Source organism: Microtus oregoni, unplaced genomic scaffold (genome assembly GCF_018167655.1).
Source record: "Microtus oregoni isolate MIOR12 unplaced genomic scaffold, Mior012 000042F_ref0000377, whole genome shotgun sequence".
Taxonomy (NCBI): domain Eukaryota; kingdom Metazoa; phylum Chordata; class Mammalia; order Rodentia; family Cricetidae; genus Microtus; species Microtus oregoni.
In genome coordinates this window covers 7,847,696-7,868,866 of record NW_024543209.1, presented here as the reverse complement: position 1 = coordinate 7,868,866, position 21,171 = coordinate 7,847,696, and the positions used below count along the sequence as shown (strand labels likewise).

General features: G+C 42.3%; 1 protein-coding gene across 1 annotated transcript in view; it reads right to left on the bottom strand.

Annotated features, from left to right (window-relative positions):
* Positions 1–21,171, bottom strand: part of LOC121433951 — a 280,105-nt gene that overhangs the window by 196,696 nt on the left and 62,238 nt on the right. The window contains exons 7-8 of the mRNA XM_041632632.1: positions 5,585–5,661; positions 982–1,099 (exon numbers count right to left, since the gene is read on the bottom strand). Of these exons, the coding sequence (XP_041488566.1) occupies positions 982–1,099; positions 5,585–5,661 (195 nt within the window). The remainder of the gene's footprint in view (positions 1–981; positions 1,100–5,584; positions 5,662–21,171) is intronic.

Below are 21,171 nucleotides of genomic sequence, written 5' to 3'. Positions count from 1 at the left end.
ACAGGAGAGATTTCTTAATCCTGCCTAGAATTTATTGAGAAAATGTATATTTCCATATAGACAGCATGCTTTTAAAGAATTAAGCAAATAAGAAAAGTTGTCCAATTTCTTTTGTTTTTCTCATTCAAATCATACTTAAAAACTAATCAGAATAACAATTATTTTTGGTTTAATTAGAAGATCTTAATTAACAACAAAGACTTAACCTTAATATTTTGGTTTCCAAAAATATTTTAAAAATTAACACCATCTGAATAAATAAGACAATCTTTTTAGACCTCAAGGCAGGATTACTGATGCAGGCAGACGGAGTTATTAAACACATTCTAAATTAAACGCCTCTATGAATTTTATACTGAAATATATTGTGATAGTTTTGCATGCCAAATGTGACATTTTGTGTTTTAGATTCATCTTCTGTAGTAATTTTGGAAATGTCATACAAACAAAGATTTTGTCATTTACCAATAGAATTACTATGCATGGTCGCCTAGCCGACTCTGTGCCGGGCTCTGGTGGTTGTTTCAAGTCAGCAAGCCATAAAGAATCTTTATCTCTCTGAAACACAGCAATTTGGAAGATAATCGAATGGTGACTAGGGGGCAGAAATGCCAGTCTGAGGAATTATACCACCATCTCTCTTGCATTTACAACCTCTGTCAAGCACGTGTCAGACAGAGAAGGAGAAGGGGGAGGAATATCCATCAAATCTCAAGGCTGTGTCATTTGCAAGGTGGCAGGCCTACCTCCATGTACGGCTGAGTCTGGTTATATTGGTACCCTGTGGTGAAAAATACCACGGGTGTTCCCATGGTCAGCTTTCCCCTTATGGTTTAGCATGAAATCAGCATCAAAAGCATTTAGTAAGACCTGCTTTCTCTGAAGAACCCCTTAGGAAGAAAAGAACAGGTAATGACAGTCACACGATGGATGTCATCGTCTGACATTCTGCATCAGGAGAAGCCACTCGAGAGTGCTCACCTGGCAGCAAGCTCCTGCTCTTTGGGATTCTTTAGTCGCTTCTGGAAACGAGGGCTGCTGTGTGGCACTGCCCTTTCTGTAAGGATTCCCATCTGCAGTGCACAGCTGACTGGGAGCCGCAGGAACGAGAAGGAATTAAAAAGAAAGGAAAGATGTGGCATAAAGAAAACCTTGCCTTTAGGTCCATAAGACAGCCTGGTGCTTTCCTTCACTGTGTTCTTGGATTAGACAGCAATTATAAATGACACATCGGAGGTGTTGCACATGGTTAAAGCAGGGTTTTTGGAGTACAGCCCCATTAAGTACATGGCATACTATCTAAGCTACTGAGCTTAGAGCAATTAAAGTGTCAGTTGTTTCAGAAACAACCGGAAATCAAGTTCAATTGCCTTCCCTTATGTGAAAAGAATGGGCTCTGGGACTCCCTGTGAATGCCAGAATTCAAAAAGGCTCATGCCCCTTATATAATATGGCATGATATATATACATAAAATATATGCACACATAGTATGTTTTTCAATATTTATTTTATTTTAATTGTGTATATACATACATGCAAATGCATATGCATGCCTGTGACTGCAGACTCTTTTGGAGGTCAGAAGAGGGCATCCCATCTCCTGGAGCTAGAGCTACAGGTAACTGTGAGTCACCCTTGTGGGTGCTGGGAAGTGAACTCTGGTACTCTGTAAGATCTGCAAGCCTTCTCAAACCCAGATCATCTTTCCAGCCCTACTTCTTACCATATATTTTAAATAATCTCTAGATTTCTGGTTCTCAACCTTCCTAATGCTGCAACTCTTCATGTCATGGTGACCTCAACCATAAAATTATATTCATTGCTACTTTGTAACTACAATTTTGCTACTGCTATGAATCGTAATGTAAATATCTGTGTTTTCTGATAATCTCAGAGGATCCCCATGAAAGGGTCATTTTGATGCCAGGGAGTCGTGACCCACAGTTTGAGAACCAAGGCTTTAGATGGTTTCTTATGGGGATGTTTAATACATGAAAACCTTATATAAATAGCTGCTGTAACACATTGTTTCTATAGTATACCAATGGGAGCAAATATTCTGCACAACCTCAGTATGGCTTAAGCTACCATAGATCGAACTACATTTCCATCTATTAGGGGTTGAATGCATAGATGCAGAAACCACAGATATGGAGGGCCATCTGTATTTGATAAGATTCCTTGTCATTTCATTTTTTTTCTACCCATTATTCCTTGAGCCTACAAATTGTGCATGAAACCTTGAGGAAAGCATTAATTGAAAATAGATGCTTGGCTGATATGACGCAAACATTTTCTGTCTTTAATGCAAGGGTGGGATCTATTTCTCGCCTTAAAATGCTCCCTTGGTACTTGCCCTTCTAGTAACATGTACTCAGTGTATTCAAGACTCTTCTTCATTGTTGACTTTTTTGTTTGCTTGCTTGCAAAGCCTGACATCATCTGCCTGCTTTCCCAAATGCATTTGAATTAAGAAGGATCGTATCTCCCACTTCTCCTGACTTAAGCTTAATTCCATCAGCAGGGCCATCTGTGACAATGACTGTACCCCCACCAGAGGAATAGCCTTTTGGTGTCTCACTGCTGATGCAGTTTCCATGATACAAATTATCTTCCGTAATGTGGTTAGAGCTGCATTGACACAGGGGTTCATTAGGACACCCATTCGCTGGCAATCCAATTTCAAATTAAATACACTTTGTTGTAAATTTTATTACTTTTAAACTACTGTATCTATTGTCTTTAATGGCCCTATTATACAGTTATGAAGGTAAACAGATTTCATTAGTAAACATCAAACATCCCATGTTAAGCACAGTGAGATGGCTTCTCTCAGTTTCTTTCTTTGTTCCCTTGGTAAGAATTGCAAGGCATTCAGAAATACCCTAAAATTTTAATCTGAACAATTACATACTACATTCACTATTAGCATCTGAAAGAAAGAAAATAAAGAAAGAAAAGAAAATAGGGCCCCTGGTAACAAGTCCCCCTCCCTTTTATTTTTTTTACAATTAACTTTTTAAAATATCATTTCCTGAAAGTTAAAAAGAAATGAGTACAAGGGAGCAAGCACCCAGAGACATTGTTGACTTGAGCTCCTGTAAAGCAGTTGTGGTCCTGGTCAGAGCCAGGAGCAGACATGAGAGCCTGTCTGTCTTGAGTCCTGTGGTGGTTTAAATAAAAACTGCCCCCAAAGGCACATAGGGAGTGGCACTCCTTGGTGGTATGGCCTTGTTGGAGTAGGTGTGGCCTTGTTAGATGACCTGGGAAGTATGTCACTGGGGTTGGGCTTTTAGTTTCAGAAGCCCAAGCCAGGCCCAGTGACACTCTCTCTTCTTGCTGCCTCTGGATCCAGATATAGAGTTCTCACCTCCTTCTTTAATACCATGTCTGCCTACTACCATACTTCCTACCATCATGATAATGAACTAAATCTCTGAAATGATAAACCAGCCCCAGTTAAATGCTCTCCTTTATGGGAGTTGCTGTGGTTACAGTATCTCTTCACAGCAATAAAACCCTAAGGCAAGTCCCAAGGTAGATCATCATTCTCGTCTTACCCTCTGATGGAACATTATTAACTTTATGATGATGAAGGCACAGTCATCCTCTGTATACATAAAAGGGCATATTCTAACAGCCCCTCCCAAATGCTGAGACCCAGAGAAGCTCAAGAGCTTTATTTACATTGCTGCGTTATTTTCATACAGCATACATACACAGTTTCCCTTATATGTTAAGTCATTTCTACCTGTCTTACAGTATTGAATATAATGCAAATTCTGTGCAAACAGCATTTGTGCAGTGTTACTTAGGGAGGTGACAAGAGGGGACAAACAGTTGTGTCTTCAGTATGTATGTTGGGGTTATTTAACTTTTTTAACAAATACTTTCTTTTTTATTATGATTTATTTCATTTTAAATTTGTGTGTGTATGTGTATGTATGTGTAGATATGTACATGTGAGTTCAGTATCCCATATCCCCAGAGCCTAGAAGACGGTATAAGATACAGGTGATTTGGGGCCACTCAATGTGGTTTTTGGAGGCTAAACCTAAGGCTTCTTTGCAAGAGCTCTTTACCACTGAGACATCTTTCCAGTTCCTACAGATACTTTCTCTCTAAGGCTGATTGAGTCTGTGAATATGTGCACACTGTGGTTACAAAATTCTGGTTGTATATGGGCTCAGTTGTATATTATCAAAACCTTCCACCTACCTACAGACTATATGTAACATCTGCAAAACATGGGCTTCTGTTCTTCTTGACTAGAGGGTTAAATTGTTCATTTTTAATACTAAGTGAAACTGATAGTGTACATATTATTCTCTAACTTCTATTTTCCTCTTTGTACATTATATGCTTATTTTTGCTACAACTAGATTTTCAGGGATCTCTAGTGTTTAATTCTGTCTACCATAATTTATTTAAATTGTCCCTTATTGTTGGCTATTTAGTCTAGTTCCTATTTTTGCTGTTGCAAGTTAGCCTGGAATTAGCTCTCTCACATGTAATGTCTTAAAAACTTCCCTAGCAATTTCCACAGTACCAAGTCCTATCATTAGAAACACTGGGCATGGGAGGAATGCTATTCTGTTCTCTACTGGTCTTTAGATGGGCATAGAAATGACACCTTAGTGATTTATCATCCTAACTGCACAGCTAGTGTCTTCGCAGGGAGACAGAACCCTCTCTGGTGCTATGTGCACTGCAGTCAGAACACACAGTAAGGGAGGATGCAGTAAAGAGGCAGCACCTATGCACAGCAGTGCATCCCCATCGGCACTGCTGACATTTGTAACTAGGGAACTCTTTATTCTGAGGGTTTCTCAATGCCTTGATGGGCTATTTAGTGGAATCCTGTCCTCTGCCCACTGAATACTCCTAGATGACCAACCTTATGCCAGTTTCCATAATCAATATGTTACTTACTAGATGTTGCAAAATGCCCCCTATGGATGACGCTGATCCTTGCTGAGGACCACTAATGTTCTCAGTACGATGCAGCATTGAGTGTTCAGCACGCTCAGAGAAACTCTTTCAGATGTACTCTACTTCTTACCTCCATCCACCCCCAGAATACCCAACAGGGTGTTATCATTCCTGCCTGCCTGACAGGCGACTGATGCTGAAGTGTGCTGACAGCCTGTGAGAAGACACGCAGGACAGACAAATGCTGGCTCCTAACACACGGTTGCTCTAGCTACGGTTGGTGAAGAGACTGCTCTGCCTATATCTCAGAGATTTCTACACTTGCCCAAGCATCTGAATATTTTTTGAAGCATCCAGTCAAACATGGCTCTCAGCTACACCAGCAAGACTACCCACAATTCAACATCTTGGAGATGAAAAATAGTGATCTATCCCAGGATGATATGAGAACATAGTTCCAAAAATTCTGACTCTCTATTGAATCAACCTAGGGAGATGTCACTCACCTGCAATCCATTCATACTTAAATCATAAGAAAACTCTCTCTCTCTCTCTCTCTCTCTCTCTCTCTCTCTCTCTCTCTCTCTCAAACACGCACACACACAAGCACACACACTACAAGGCACAAACTCTTAACATTTAAGAACATACTTCTCTAATGATTTTTCCTTCTTTAGACATGACATGGGAATGTTCTGGCTGAATCCTTTTCCTTCAAATTTCAAATCCTGTGTGGAAGGAGAGAGAAATAAAAGCAAACTTTAATAAATCCACCCAGCATACACTAGAAGTATCTGTGGAACAGCAGGACTCTCTCTAAGATCAGAATATACCAATGCTCCAATAGGCATATTCTCTAAGACAGATAAGAACATTGGAATTCTACCTAGGGTAGCTGCATTTCCATAAATTTCCTCACTCACATAATTGCTGCCCAGAAAGGTGCAGGGAGTAATAGACAGCATAGCCACAAGAGGACAAACAGCTGATAGACACTAACATCCCTTCTCTATTTCTACCTCTTACAAATGAACCCCAGCCCTGTCATCCTCCATGCACCCCTTCTGCTCCATTTTATCTCTCCTTTTCACACCTTGCATTACCCTAAACATAGTGTCACACGGTTTTACAATATATACGTGGATGTAGGTTTAAAGGTATAGAACACTAGAGACATTACATCACTTTAGTCATGGGCGTCAACATCCAACCCAGCCTGTTCTGGAAGCCAAAGGGAAACAACTACACTAGAACAACAAACCTCAATTGAGTCTATGTACACCAGGACTCAGAGAAGCCCTATTAATATCTGTGCAGATATAATAATAGTAACGCACATGGGCATACTCTACGAGGGGGAGGGAGAGCTGGAAATAGGTGTGAGTAGGTAGTTGGGATCACAGGTTCATGCGCCTGTGAAATCCAGATGTTACATGCTCTTTCATGAAGTCTTAACATCTGGAAATGAGTCCCTGTGGCTCTGCACCTTGTCCACTAAACTTCTGGTTCCATGCTTTCAATGTTTCTTCCTTTTAATTTCTTTAATCCACTGATTTATTATGCCCCTCAATACATATCAATTGCATGTGTTATTGAATATCTACTGATATTTTTATACATTTTTTCATGAAACTAATCTATCTTGGTTTCTTCATTTCTCATCCTGCTTCCTGCTGGTGAGTGTAAGGAGTGTGAGATCTCATCTGATGGTCTCTTTGGTCCTTTCAGTTGATAGCAAAGCTTTGACTTTGTGAGTCCTCTGTGGGTTTTAATGGCAATTGATTGGTTTGGCAGAAGTGAAATATCAGATATCTAAGAAGGAAGACCTTCTGAACCTTGGACTTCCATGATAGGAGGTGTGATGTGTTCAAGTCTCTAGAAATTTTTAGTAATATATGATTAAGAGGACATGGACAGCCCCTCAGTGTGTCTTTCCTCTCCACAAACAGTACTTTGGGGCTTTGTTCTGTTACTTCTGTGGTCCTGAGCCACAGTCTTCAATCATTTCCGTGTTGCTTGCTATCTGAGATACTGAGACCTTTACAGCCTTCAAGACTTGACTTGCTGTGTTTGACTCCTACCTCTAGTTTATCTCTGTACCATCACATATTTTCTACCAAAAGCAACAAGAATCTACCAGGCAGCACAAACAGGCCTCTGGTGTGGAACCTCATTGTTGCCCCTGTCCATATGTTAGTCACATTCTCTGTTTTCCTCAGAACTGCAAGCAGCTGACTGCCAGTCTCTCTGACACACCCTCAGAAGGATTTTATTTTCTCTGTTTTACAAGGAAATTTTGATCAGCTTCCCACACAGGAAGGCTTCACCCCACTTGTGGAAGATTATAAGGATTCTTGTCACATTCTACCTGAGGCAAACAATTGAGGCCTTTCCTCATGTTCTTCTCAAAGTTCACTGTGCATCTTCAGGGTGTCAGAAGGCTTGGGTTTTGTGCTAAGCATTTTTCACTGTTAGACCCAACACCTGATTAGTGTCTTTGACCACACTCTAAGCATGGTGAAGTCTAAGACCCCAGGATTGCCTGAGATCAGAGACTTCCGGGACTCATATACACAGCTTTTTACCTATATTCTGGCTACATGAGAGATAGTATAATTCCATTGATATGTATGTATGCAAAGGTCATCTAGGAACCCATTATTTCTTATTACTAAAAAATGTTAACAAGAATCAGAAGGATCCAGAAACATCCATTAAAAAAGGTAAGAAATTCAGAAGTTTATAAATTGTTAGTAGAGAGAAGAAATGTCACCAGGATCATAGATAAGCATATAAGTATACATATATATAAATCTGCATATATATAATTCCTAAGTCTGTACAGCAAATCATCTGTACATTAAAATCCAATATAACAAATTGGTAGATTCTCAGTAACAAAATTAAATTGTTAAATATTAAAGTGTACTTTGAATTCACTGTCGAATATTCAAGGTCTTCAAATAATATAAACATTTACATGAGTTATGTCACCAATTTTACATGAAGTATTTTCTATGATCATTAAAGCATTTTAATTTTTTCCAAAAGAACTATACATGTTTAAGTATATATTTACCATTAATGTCATCAAATGAAACTCCTAATACCAGGACTAGGTTACATCCAATTGAGTTGTTGGCAAAAAGGATCTCATCAAAATTCTCAAAGAGACTGTTTGCCAAGGCAAGAGGTTGCTCTCCACACACTGACAGCAAGGTCCCATTGCTAAACACAACTATATAACTCAATGAACATGGAGATGTTGAGATGGTGCCTACATAGTCTTCACCTCTACATTCCATTGTTTTAGGTAGTGGAACACACTCTACATGCTACCCAAAGAGAAATGTAAATACCAAGTCGCCCACAAAAGCTTTATCTGTCACAATGAACTACCTATAAAATATGTTAGGACCATGGTAGCACAAGTATGACGAAAGTAACCAACCAATAACTGATATGACTTAAGGCCCACTCCATGAGATGAAACCCATATCTAACACTCCTTTGGTGACCAAAAACCAGAGACTAGATAGCACAAAGATCTCGGATAAAAGCAAATAAATACTGGTCTTTAGAAAATAGTGGAAAATGACTCTTAATGATATTCTGCTATACTCACAGATCAGTGGCTTATCCACCTATCCTCACTGAAGCTTCCTCATGCCGCAGATGGAAATAAATACAGAGATCCACAGCCAGAATTTACACACACGCACACACGCACACACACACACACACACACACACACAGAGAGAGAGAGAGAGAGAGAGAGAGAGAGAGAGAGAGAGAGAGAGAAACAGAGAGAAACAGAGAGAAACAGAGAGAAACAGAGACCTTGGAACACTCAGTTCAAATGGAATGTTGCCATCAAATCCCTCTCATCAGAGTTTAGGGAACACCACATAAGAGGAGGCAGAAAGAGTGTAAGAGTTGGAAGGAATGAAGGACACCAGGAGAAAAAGTTCCTCTAAATCAACTAAGCAGGGCTCACATGAATTCACAGAAACTGAAGCGGCAAGCACAGGGCTGACTTGTCTGTACCAGGCCCTCTATGTATGTATGTATTATAGCTTTCAGATTAGTATTTTTATGGGGTTCTTGAGTGTGCAAATTAGTGGGTCTGTGATTCTTGCACCTTTCCCTGGGCTCTGTTTCTTCTGTTGGTTTGCCTTGTCCATGTTTGTTGTGATTTTTTTCCATCTTATTATATTTTATTTTTGTTATGCTTTATTGTTGCCTCTTGGAAGTCATTTTTTTTTTCTGAAGAGAGTGAGTGGATCTGGATGGAAGGGGAAGTAGGAAGGAACTGGGAAGAGCAGAGGTAGGGGAGACTGTAATCAGTGTATATTGAATGAGAGGGAAATCTATTCAATAAAAAATAAAATAATAAAAAATTAATGTTTTAAGTTTTCCATCACTATGAAAAAACTGAATGTTTTTTTTAAAGTAATGTGGGGGACAAGGTAGATTTTGTGTTGCCTCAGTCTTTCAGAGGTTCCAATATGCAGTAGAAGAGGGAGGAAAGACGAGCAGTTGCCACCATGGAAGTAGAGAGCAGGCCTACGTGTGTGCTGACTGCCTTTTTCTCGTTATTTTTTCCACTCATGATACCATCCTAGGGGATGGGATGGTGGCGCCCACACCAAGTGGATATTTACCCACTTTTAATCCTCTGTGGAAAAACTCTTACAGACATACATAAACAGACAGGAATGTGTGTCCCTGGTCTCCTAGGTCCCTCCATTCAGTCGAGTTGACAGTCAAGACTAACCTTCACAACTCCACCTCGAGCCAACTTGAGACCCACCCATCCCATAAGGTAAAGACATTCTACAAACCCGCCAAACAAACCACGCACAGGGGATATCAATGTCTGCACCCAGCATTTGGGAGTAACTAGACTGCTGTAGTCCATGGCTGCAGGGGTCTCTAAAAGCCTGTGTGGCTGCACCCAGTGAAATAAATTTAAGGAGGAAATTTACTAGGTATCGGCTATAAGCAGAGTCCAGAGATGCCCTTTTCAGGAAAGTAATTAAATTTCAAGTAAGTTTACCATTTCAAACCCTGAGCCTAGGGGTTGAGATCTATATACTTCCTGAGAGTCCCTCAAGGATCCTTCCTGTAACTGGAAGTTTCTCTCCAGCCCACCAGTTCCTAAATAAACACTCAAAGGCTTAATAGTAATTATAAGCTGTTTGTCCTATTAACTCAGGCTTATTATTAGCTATCAGGTATGACTTAAATTAATCCATTTCTATTATTCTGTATTTTACCATGAAGCTCGTGGCTTATAAATTGCTTTCATGGCAACTGCTGACATCTCTTGAAACTGCCCTTCCTCTTCCCAAAATTTTCCTAGTCTAGTCGCCTCGCCTACATTTCCTGACTGACTCCTGCCCAATCAGCATTTTATTAAACCAATTCAAGTGACAGTGTACAAGAATTTTATTCCATAGTACCTTCCTGATATCCTGATACAATACTCAGCTTCTTTGTAATCCTGATAGACTCTTCAGAAACCATACTTTATTGGCTGGGAAGATGGCTTCGTAGGTAGAGTGTTTGCCAAAAAGGCAAAGTGACCTGGCTCTTAGATTCTTAACACCTCTACTTTCTTAGTTAGGACTTCTGTTGTTACAATGAAACACTATGACCAAACAGCAAATTGGGGAAGAATGGGTTTATTAGGCTTACCTTCCCACATTACTGTTCATCATTGAAGGAAGTCAGAACAGGAACGCAAACGGGACAGGAACGCCAACGGGGCAGGATCCCGGAAGCAGGAGTTGATGCAGAGGCCATGAATGGGAGCTGCTTACTGGCTTGCTTCCCCTAGCTTGCTCAGCTTATTTTCTTATAGAACCCAGAACCAGCAGCCCAGGAATAGCACCACCCACCATGGGCTGGGCTCTCATCCATTGCTCATGAAATGAGAGACGCCTTACAGCTGGATCATAAGGAGGCATTTCCTCAGCTGAGGCTCCTTCCTCTGATGACTCTAGCTTGTGTCAAGTTGACACACAAAACCACGCAGTCCATCCACAAAAAGCCAGACATACACTCTGCACCTCTAATCCCAGTGTTGATTGCACAGAGACAGAGAATCTCTAGGGTTTGTTCATCAGTTGTTAAAGCAGAATCTCTGAGCTCCTGGTTCAGTGGGAAACTTTGTCTCAAAAAGTATTGTGGAGAGTAATTGAGGAAAACTCTTAGAGTCAAACTTTGACCTCTATATGATACCCACCTATGCAATTGCCCCCAATATATATGGGACCCAAATACATTACATGATAAAAGAAAGACAATGTCAAATTAGAAACAATATTTTTGTAGCTTAAACTTTATACCAACTTGTCAGACAAAGGTTACAGAAGTTTTCTGCTCTGCTTCTTGCTCCTAATTTTCACTATAAACTTGGCCAGGAATAAGTAGCAATGATGATGTTCTCATAAAGTTGAACTGCCTTGAAAGTTCCTCATCCAAATTAGTCAGCCCATCACCCAGCATGAACTTAACGTCCCCTAGAGTCTCAATGCAAGGACAAATTATAGATAAACTATTTGCTATACTTTAATGCGCATGGCCTATATTCCCAAGCAAGGCCTTTTCTCCATTCTTAGCCTTTAGACTACAGTCTTCACTATCGATCACACCAGCACTCTAGTCCTCTGAGTTAGTTACCACCAGAACTATTCATTTAGCTTAAATCACACCCATGGATAGCTTTTCTATCTTGCGTCCCTAAATTTTTTCAAATTCCTTGCACAAATTACTTATCTCACCAAGGCCAGCTGGCCTAGGTCTGAAAAAGCATGGGATAAATCCGGACTAGCTGAACATAGCGGACAATGAGGAATACTGAGAATTCAAGAACAATTGCAGTGGGTTTTTGATCCTACTGCACGTACTGGCTTTGTGGGAGCCTAGGCAGTTTGAATGCTCACCTTACGAGACCTGGATAGAGGTGGGCAGTCCTTGGGCTTCCCACAGGTCAGGGAACCCTGATTGCTCTTCGAGCAGATGAGGGGGGGGGACTTGATCGGGGGAGGGGGAGGGAAATGGGAAGCGGTTGTGGGGACGAGGCAGAAATCCTTAATAAATAAATAAATTAAAAATAAATAAATAAATAAATAAATAAATAAAAAAGCTTTTGGATTGTTTTCAGGAATACTCACAGCAACAATTCCACATTTGGTGCCAATTTTCTTGGCCAGTCAGCTTTTCTGTCACTCTGGCAACACAGCATAAGCACCATAAGGAGAAATATTTGCTTTGGCTTACAGTCTCAGAGGTTTCTGTTTATGACAGGGATGGTGTGTCAGCCCAGAGCAGTTCATTTCATAGCATCCATGAAGCAGAGAGAGAGAATGCTTGCTCTTGCATTATCTGGGATTTCCCTCTTCCCTCTTGGCACCTAGCCTATGGGATAGCGCTTTTCCCATTATAGGTGGGTCTTGTTGTCTAAGTCTTCTCTAGAAAGGCCTTCACAGCCATGCCAGGAATGTGTTTTACTTACTTTTGGGCATTTCTCAAACCAACCATTTTGACAAAAAATATTAATTATTGGATATAGGATTTGTGCTGTATAGTTAACAGCCCTAAAAATAAGTTAAATTGAAAATTTAACCCAATAGTCTTGATATCTTTTAAAAAATATGTGACAGAATGAAGAGATAAGTGAATCATATACACAAACCCTTCATAAGGGACTTACATCAGAACAGGAATTACCTGGCACATATTATCTACATATATCCTATTTCCAAGTATTGATTTTTATTAGTCTTTACTTAAAAAAAATAAAAAATCCCAGACAGCATGAAAACTTCAAATTAATTGATTAACACATATAAGGTAATGTTATATGTAAGTTCATACCATGCAATTTATCTTTAATTTGCCTATTCATGCTGTCTTAGTAAGGATTTCTATTGCTGTAAAGAGACACCATGAACATGGAAATTCTTACAAAGGAAAACATTTCTTTGGGGTGGCTCACTTTCAGTTTAGAGGTTTAGCCCATTACCATCAGGGTACAACATGGTGGCATGTAGGCAGACATGATGCTGGAGCTGAGAATCCTTAAATCTTGGTTCAAAAGCAACAGGAAGTAGTCTGTCTCACTGGGCATGGCTTGAGCACACATGAGATCTTAAAGCCCATCTTCACTGTGACACACTTCCTCCAAAAAGAAAAACCACACCTACTTCAATATGGCCACACCTCCTAATAGTGTCAACCCCTTTGGAGCCATTTTCTTTCAAACCACAAAACATACCATACAATCCTCTCCTTGGATCTAATGAAGGTCACATTCCAGAAGCAAGAAAGGACATTTTCATGACTCAGTTTTGTGCAAAATAATATAAGTACAAAATACCTTATGCTAATAAGGAAAGGGTTAGTTTAAATCACAGTTTGAAGTTCTAAAGGTTAACATCTCCTCAGCCTCTGGCAAGACTTCTATTAGCTGTATTACATAGCAGAGAAGCAGGGAAGGGGAATATCACATGCAGAAATGCCCACAACAGTAGGGCAAATGGGCTTCCTAACAACCCACTCATACAGTACTGCTCTAGTCCTAGGAAAGCCACAACTCAAGTGGACAAACCCTACGTCCAACCCTAATCCATCCTGGGATAGTGCCCCTTGTTCTATTACCTTTTAACAAATTTCCTATCTCAGAGGCTTCACCACCACCCAGATCTGGAGACCCAGCATCCTGTACATGAACCTTTGGGATTTCAGTCAAACAATACCCTAATTACAGCAGTCATCTATCAGTTTCTATAGGAATACACAGAAAGATATGGATCAAGAAAATACATAATTGTAATATGATTCTCAGAAATGTATAATCAGATACAAAAATAGTAATTTGGAATGGCACAGAGAGGTGTGAAACCTGAGGATTGATGAGAACATTATATAATAAGCACATGAAACTGCATTCCTGACAGATTTCCCATATTCATTGAAACTTTAAGCTACTTTAAAATAACTGCTTTATGGGACATACTTGAAAGCCCAAAGGGGAAAATATGTTTCTAATGTTAAACATAAAGTCACGCTTTCTGCCTTTCAACTAAATAATGTAACTACCAATGACCTAATGCCATCTGAGCTGTTTCTCCACACATCCTGTCTTTTTTTTTTTATAGAAACAGTATCAGGGAAAACAAAATGAAATATTCAAAGATGAATAATTGCTTCCAGGAGGAAGCAGTGGTCAAGTGTGTATCTAGGATGTCCGCAGCACGGCTAATCTGGTCAGTATGTCAGGCCAGCTTGCTGGACAGAAGGACGCTGCAGTAGATACTCCTGATTGGGTGCTGCTAGATAAACAAATGACAGAGGATACATAAGGGACAGTTGGTGACACTGGAGCACAAACTGAATGTTACATGAAATGACCATGAACTTTATTAACTCTGTGATGCTGTTTGGGTTGGGTTCTCATGCATAATGCAGTTGAAGCTTTTGGCTTTACTCTGCATGCCTTTTACAAAACTAACAGCCATTCCTGAACTCCCCCTCCTCTGAAAATACCCAGAAGTTTCTTATTAAGCAGCTACAGGGACCTCTTTCACAGGCCAGCAGTAGAACCAGCTAGGGGAAATGGGAACCAGGCAGGGGAATATAAATATTTTATTTTCAACTTAACCTTTGGGAATATTTTTTAAAATAAGGTAGAGTAGTTGGGCATGGAATATTCAGTCAGATGGTCACATACCCTTACATCAAATCCTCACCCTACAGTTCAGCATCAAATCCTCACCCTACAGTTCAGCATCTTTGCCCAGTCATGTTTTGTTTATTTTCTGTATATTTCTCTAATGTGGTTATACTAATTCTTTTATAAATTGCGACACACACCCCGAAAAGGAAATCCTACAGCTATTTATGCCTTTGGAATATTGTATGTGTTTGTTTCTATTTCATTTTTGTTTGAGATAAGTTGTTTCATTGTAACTGGAGATATCGTCTACCTCAGTTTCACAAGCTGGGATTATAAGTATGCACCCCCATGCTATCTCTAGAATTTTTATTTTTTATTTATTTATTTTATTATTATTATTATTTTTTTTTTTTTGCTTTTTCGAGACAGGGTTTCTCTGTGGCTTTGGAGCCTGTCCTGGAACTAGCTCTGTAGACCAGGCTGGTCTCGAACTCACAGAAATCCACCTGCCTCTGCCTCCCGAGTGCTGGGATTAAAGGCTTCTAGAATATTTTTTAAACATAGATTTCATGAAAGAAGAATTTGTTGGGGATGAGAAAATTCATAGGCCACCTTATGTATGTAGACTATTGTAAAGTTCATAACACAAGAATCACCAAGAAGTTTCATGTGTGAAAAACTTCTCTTTCAGTAATAGAACCACAAATTCAGATGTCAACAGAGAAATCAATACATATTATTCCAAATACTTTATAAATATTTTTAGAGAGCCCAGTAAAAGCCCATAGCAGTTGCTTTCCATCTGTGGGTCATGACCCCTTTGAGAGTCGAATGGCCTTTCCACAGGAGTCACACATCAGATATTCTGCACAACAGATATTCACATGACGATTCCTAACAGTAGCAAAACTACAGTTATGAAGTAGCCACAAAAATAATTTTATGGTTAGAGGTCACCACAACATGATGAACTATATTAAACAGTCCCAGCATTAGAACAGTTGAGAAACGCGGCCATAGAGGGATCCTCTGCCATCTGAATCAAATAGCTAAGGATCTCTTTAAGGAATCATGATATTACACTACCCACACCACTTAGTCATTCAATGCCTTAATTTTATTCAAACTTATTTTTCATTTAGGTACTTAACAAATAGTTCTTCTTAAATAAATGGCATTAATTGAACACACATACAAGTACCTAGTAAGTAGGGAATGAAAAAAGTCTTTGTTTATAAAGCTATGACTGAAGTAGAGTCACAAAAAATAGATTTGAGTAATGATATAATGTAGTACAGGATCAAATGCTGAGTGGGTACCCGTTGGTACCTAATCAGGAGTTTCCTGACTAATACAAATACTGGGTTATTATATATTTTAATAACTAATGCTTTTATTATTCCATCCTAATTTATTAGACTTGTTATTCAAAATGCTGTGATTGAGGTTGTATTCCTTTATTGATTAGAATACTGATAAATATCTAAGAAATTAAGTGAATTGTATGAGGTGGCATAGGTCATAATGGTTATTGCCATTCTTTTTGGTTACCCCTAAAACTTGATGATGAGACTTTATTGCTAAAGAGACCCCATCACTTAAGTCACAGAACAAGGAAAAATGAAGCTGGTACTGGCCTCAACGTTCATCCCTATTGGCTAGTTTTCATGGTGCCAAAAGGGGCTATGTATGCTACAGGAAGAGAAAGGAAGTCAACAGGTTTACTCACCTGAGAAACCTGTGAGTTATAACAGTAACCAGCCTGCCAGGGGAGGGCTGTTGGCACAGTCTTAGCAGTAGCAACAATGGTAAGGGAGTATCAAAGCATACTCTGCCTGGACTTGGGGCCTGATCTACAAGACAGAACTCATGCTGTTGGCATGGCATTGCTGGCAAGTTGTCAGCATGGCATTGGAGTCCAGAACCTGTGAGCAGATAGGTTTAGGCCCCGAGGCAGAACCTACCACTATTATTCTGCTAAGTGGGCATAGGACTCAGTTGACCCTATTGACTTATTGTTTAGACTCTTAGCTTAGTGCATCACTCACTCTTCATCTGAGAAGCTTCATTTAGCTGCAGATAGCAATTAACACAGAAACCCACAACGGGTGTGCTTGAAACAAATAAGAGACCGCTGAGTAGTTAGCCCTAAATGGGCTGTGTATTTCACTTTCCTTAGGTATCACCTAAGCAAAAGCAGCAGAAAGACTGGAAGAGTCAGATGGGGTGGGGGACTGAAACAAACAGTGTTTTGGAGACACAACAAGGCAGTTGCACATATGAATTCGGCTGTGTAACAGCAGCTACAATGTTAAGTTAGAAAAAAATCTAGAATGGAGGAGAAAAGTAGACACACACTCCTCCACCTAGCTGAGGAGTTATTGGTGATGGATGGCCACTGGGAGAGAGTCGTTTTTCTTTAAGAACATGGCCCCTGAGAGGCCACCCATGCTCCAGTGGACCCTCATCCATACGTATACCAGCAATGTTGAGTTGACTCAGTATGCTTAACAAAGCAACACAAGAAGTTGGTTTGTTTCTAGTTAGGTATTCTTTTTTCCCCTTTGGAAACTTAAATTAACCCATTTCTATTAATCCATGTGCTGCCCTAGGCTTGTTTACCTCATCTACACACTGTCCATTCTGCTTCCTCCGTGTCTGTCTGTCTGGCCCCATAACTGACTGACTGGCTCCCCCTGTCTCCCACCTATAGTCCTGCCTATCCCTCCTCTGCCTGGCTATTGGCCATTCAACTTTTTGTTATAGCAATCAGGTACCTTAGGCAGGCAAGATAGAGCAGCAACACATCTTTCCATAGTTGAACAAATGCAGGATTAACAATGTAACCCATCTTTACATAGCTGAACAAATATTCTATTCCACAACAGTCTGGATTAGGTTGTCCTGTGGGAATGAGATCCACCTTTGAGGTATTTTCTTAGTTAGGTCAACTGAGATGGGAAGATGCATCCTGTATGTGGGTGGGCTGTTTTCCGGACTGTTTCATGAGCTAGGCTAAATAAGGGGAAGACAGCCAGCTGATCATTGAAAGCATCTCTGTACAACTACTCTGCTTTTGACTGTACATGTGACCAGCAGCTTTGAGTACCTATGTTTTGACTTCCCAACCAAAAATTAGGTTTTTTTGTGGGAGGGGGCAATTGGAACTGAAACCTGGGACAACACATTATCATTCACCAGGGCTCTTTGCTGCATAAATCTTCTTTGGTTAAGCTACTGAAGTCTTCATTAGGCAGTTTTGAATTTATCATACATCCTACTGTTCTGCTTCATCTCAAGGTGAATTTATTTCATAGGGTAGATACATGTTTCCTCACTTGCTTCCATAGGATTCTCTGAGGTCAGATCGATTGCTTCATTGTGTGGTTTAAATTGTTCCTTGTGTCATCGCCCAGCGCAGCCTATCTGGGCGCTGGGTCCGAGTACCCGGGGCTCCCGGGCGGGCAGCAGTTCCTTTGTTTCTGTGGCCTGCCTGCACCAAGCGGGGTAGGCGCTTTGTCTGCGGGCTGCCCAACCAGCACGGAGGCCTGATCTTTCGGCGCCAGGAGACCCAGCATTGGGGTGAGTTTCTGGCCCACGGCGCCAGCCTGGGACGGGGAGCTCGGGGGTTTCTTGGCCCCCTGTCCTGCTTGGGCCCTCTGCTGCCTCTTTCTTCCTGGCCCACCCAGCTTCCGTCCAGACCCCTCCCCACTTCGCCCCCACTGCCCTCTTTTGGCGCGTAGCATCGCCCAGCGCAGCCTATCTGGGCGCTGGGTCCGAGTACCCGGGGCTCCCGGGCGGGCAGCAGTTCCTTTGTTTCTGTGGCCTGCCTGCACCAAGCGGGGTAGGCGCTTTGTCTGCGGGCTGCCCAACCAGCACGGAGGCCTGATCTTTCGGCGCCAGGAGACCCAGCATTGGGGTGAGTTTCTGGCCCACGGCGCCAGCCTGGGACGGGGAGCTCGGGGGTTTCTTGGCCCCCTGTCCTGCTTGGGCTCTCTGCTGCCTCTTTCTTCCTGGCCCACCCAGCTTCCGTCCAGACCCCTCCCCACTTCGCCCCCACTGCCCTCTTTTGGCGCGTAGCATCGCCCAGCGCAGCCTATCTGGGCGCTGGGTCCGAGTACCCGGGGCTCCCGGGCGGGCAGCAGTTCCTTTGTTTCTGTGGCCTGCCTGCACCAAGCGGGGTAGGCGCTTTGTCTGCGGGCTGCCCAACCAGCAAGGAGGCCTGATCTTTCGGCGCCAGGAGACCCAGCATTGGGGTGAGTTTCTGGCCCACGGCGCCAGCCTGGGACGGGGAGCTCGGGGGTTTCTTGGCCCCCTGTCCTGCTTGGGCTCTCTGCTGCCTCTTTCTTCCTGGCCCACCCAGCTTCCGTCCAGACCCCTCCCCACTTCGCCCCCACTGCCCTCTTTTGGCGCGTAGCATCGCCCAGCGCAGCCTATCTGGGCGCTGGGTCCGAGTACCCGGGGCTCCCGGGCGGGCAGCAGTTCCTTTGTTTCTGTGGCCTGCCTGCACCAAGCGGGGTAGGCGCTTTGTCTGCGGGCTGCCCAACCAGCAAGGAGGCCTGATCTTTCGGCGCCAGGAGACCCAGCATTGGGGTGAGTTTCTGGCCCACGGCCCCAGCCTGGGACGGGGAGCTCGGGGGTTTCTTGGCCCCCTGTCCTGCTTGGGCTCTCTGCTGCCTCTTTCTTCCTGGCCCACCCAGCTTCCGTCCAGACCCCTCCCCACTTCGCCCCCACTGCCCTCTTTTGGCGCGTAGCATCGCCCAGCGCAGCCTATCTGGGCGCTGGGTCCGAGTACCCGGGGCTCCCGGGCGGGCAGCAGTTCCTTTGTTTCTGTGGCCTGCCTGCACCAAGCGGGGTAGGCGCTTTGTCTGCGGGCTGCCCAACCAGCACGGAGGCCTGATCTTTCGGCGCCAGGAGACCCAGCATTGGGGTGAGTTTCTGGCCCACGGCGCCAGCCTGGGACGGGGAGCTCGGGGGTTTCTTGGCCCCCTGTCCTGCTTGGGCTCTCTGCAGGGCCTCTACTCCCCGGGTGCTGCCTCTTTCTTCCTGGCCCACCCAGCTTCCGTCCAGAGCCCTCCCCACTTCGCCCCCACTGCCCTCTTATGGCGCGTGGCATCGCCCAGCCCAGCCTATCTGGGCACTGAGTCCGAGTAGCCGGGGCTCCCGGGGGGCAGCAGTTCCTTTGTTTCTGTGGCCTGCCTGCACCAAGCGGGGTAGGCGCTTTGTCTGCGAGCTGCCCAACCAGCACGGAGGCCTGATCTTTCGGCGCCAGGAGACCCAGCATTGGGGAGTCCCAGCATTGGGAGAGCCAACATTGGGGAGAGACAGCGTTTGGTAGGCAAGGAGACCTAATCCGGTAAAAGAAGATCCATAGGGAGCATTTGGAAGAAGAGATGGGCCGACGTCAAGGCAAGAATTCGCCCAACAAGCTGAAAAGCAACATGAAGCTACCAGAAACAAGCGACCTCACAACGGGAGGACAAGAACCCCTTAATCAAGAGGAAGGAGAAAAGATTGACTTCATGAAAGTGATTGACACCCTTAAACAGCATGTAAAAAACGCCCTTATAGAAATGGATGAGAAATATAACAGAAAGTTTGAAGAATTGAATAAATCAGTGAATGATACCCTAGAAAACCAAGGAAAAACAATCAAACAGATAATGGAAACAGTTCAAGACCTGAAAACTGAAATGGAGGCAAAGAAGAAAACACAAACAGAGGGCCGTCTGGACATGGAAAATCTAGGTAAACGAATAGAGACTACAGAAACAAGCATAACCAGCAGAATACAAGAGATAGAAGAAAGACTCTCGGATTCTGAAGATACCATAGAGAAAATAAACACACTGATCAAAGAAAACAGCAAGTCCAACAAACTCTCATCACAAAACATTCAGGAAATATGGGACACAATAAAAAGACCAAACCTAAGAATAATAGGAGTAGAAGAAGGAGAAGAAGGGCAGCTCAATGGTCCAGAAAATCTATTTAATAAAATTATAGAAGAAAACTTTCCCAACCTAAGGAAAGATTTTCCTATGAAGGTGCAAGAAGCATACAGAACACCGAATAGGCTGGATCAAAAAAAAACATCCCCTCGCCATATAATTATCAAAACACAAAGCATACAAAATAAGGAAAGAATATTAAGAGCTGCAAAGGAAAAAGGCCAAATTACTTATAAAGGTAAACCTATCAGACTTACACCTGACTTCTCCATGGAAACCATGAAAGCCAGAAGGTCCTGGTTAGATGTACTGCAGAAACTGAGAGACCATGGGTGCAAGCCCAGATTACTATACCCAGCCAAGCTTTCATTCACTATAAATGGAGAAAATAAAATTTTCCAGGATAAAAACAAATTTAAACAATACGCAGCCACAAATCCAGCCTTACAGAAAGTAATTGAAGGAAAATCACCAACCAAGGAGTCCAACAATGACCACAATACCTCAGACATCTAGAGACCCTTCACCAACACAAAACAAAGAAGGGAAACTCACAAACTCTACGACTAAAAAAAAAAAAAATGACCGGAGTTAACAACCAC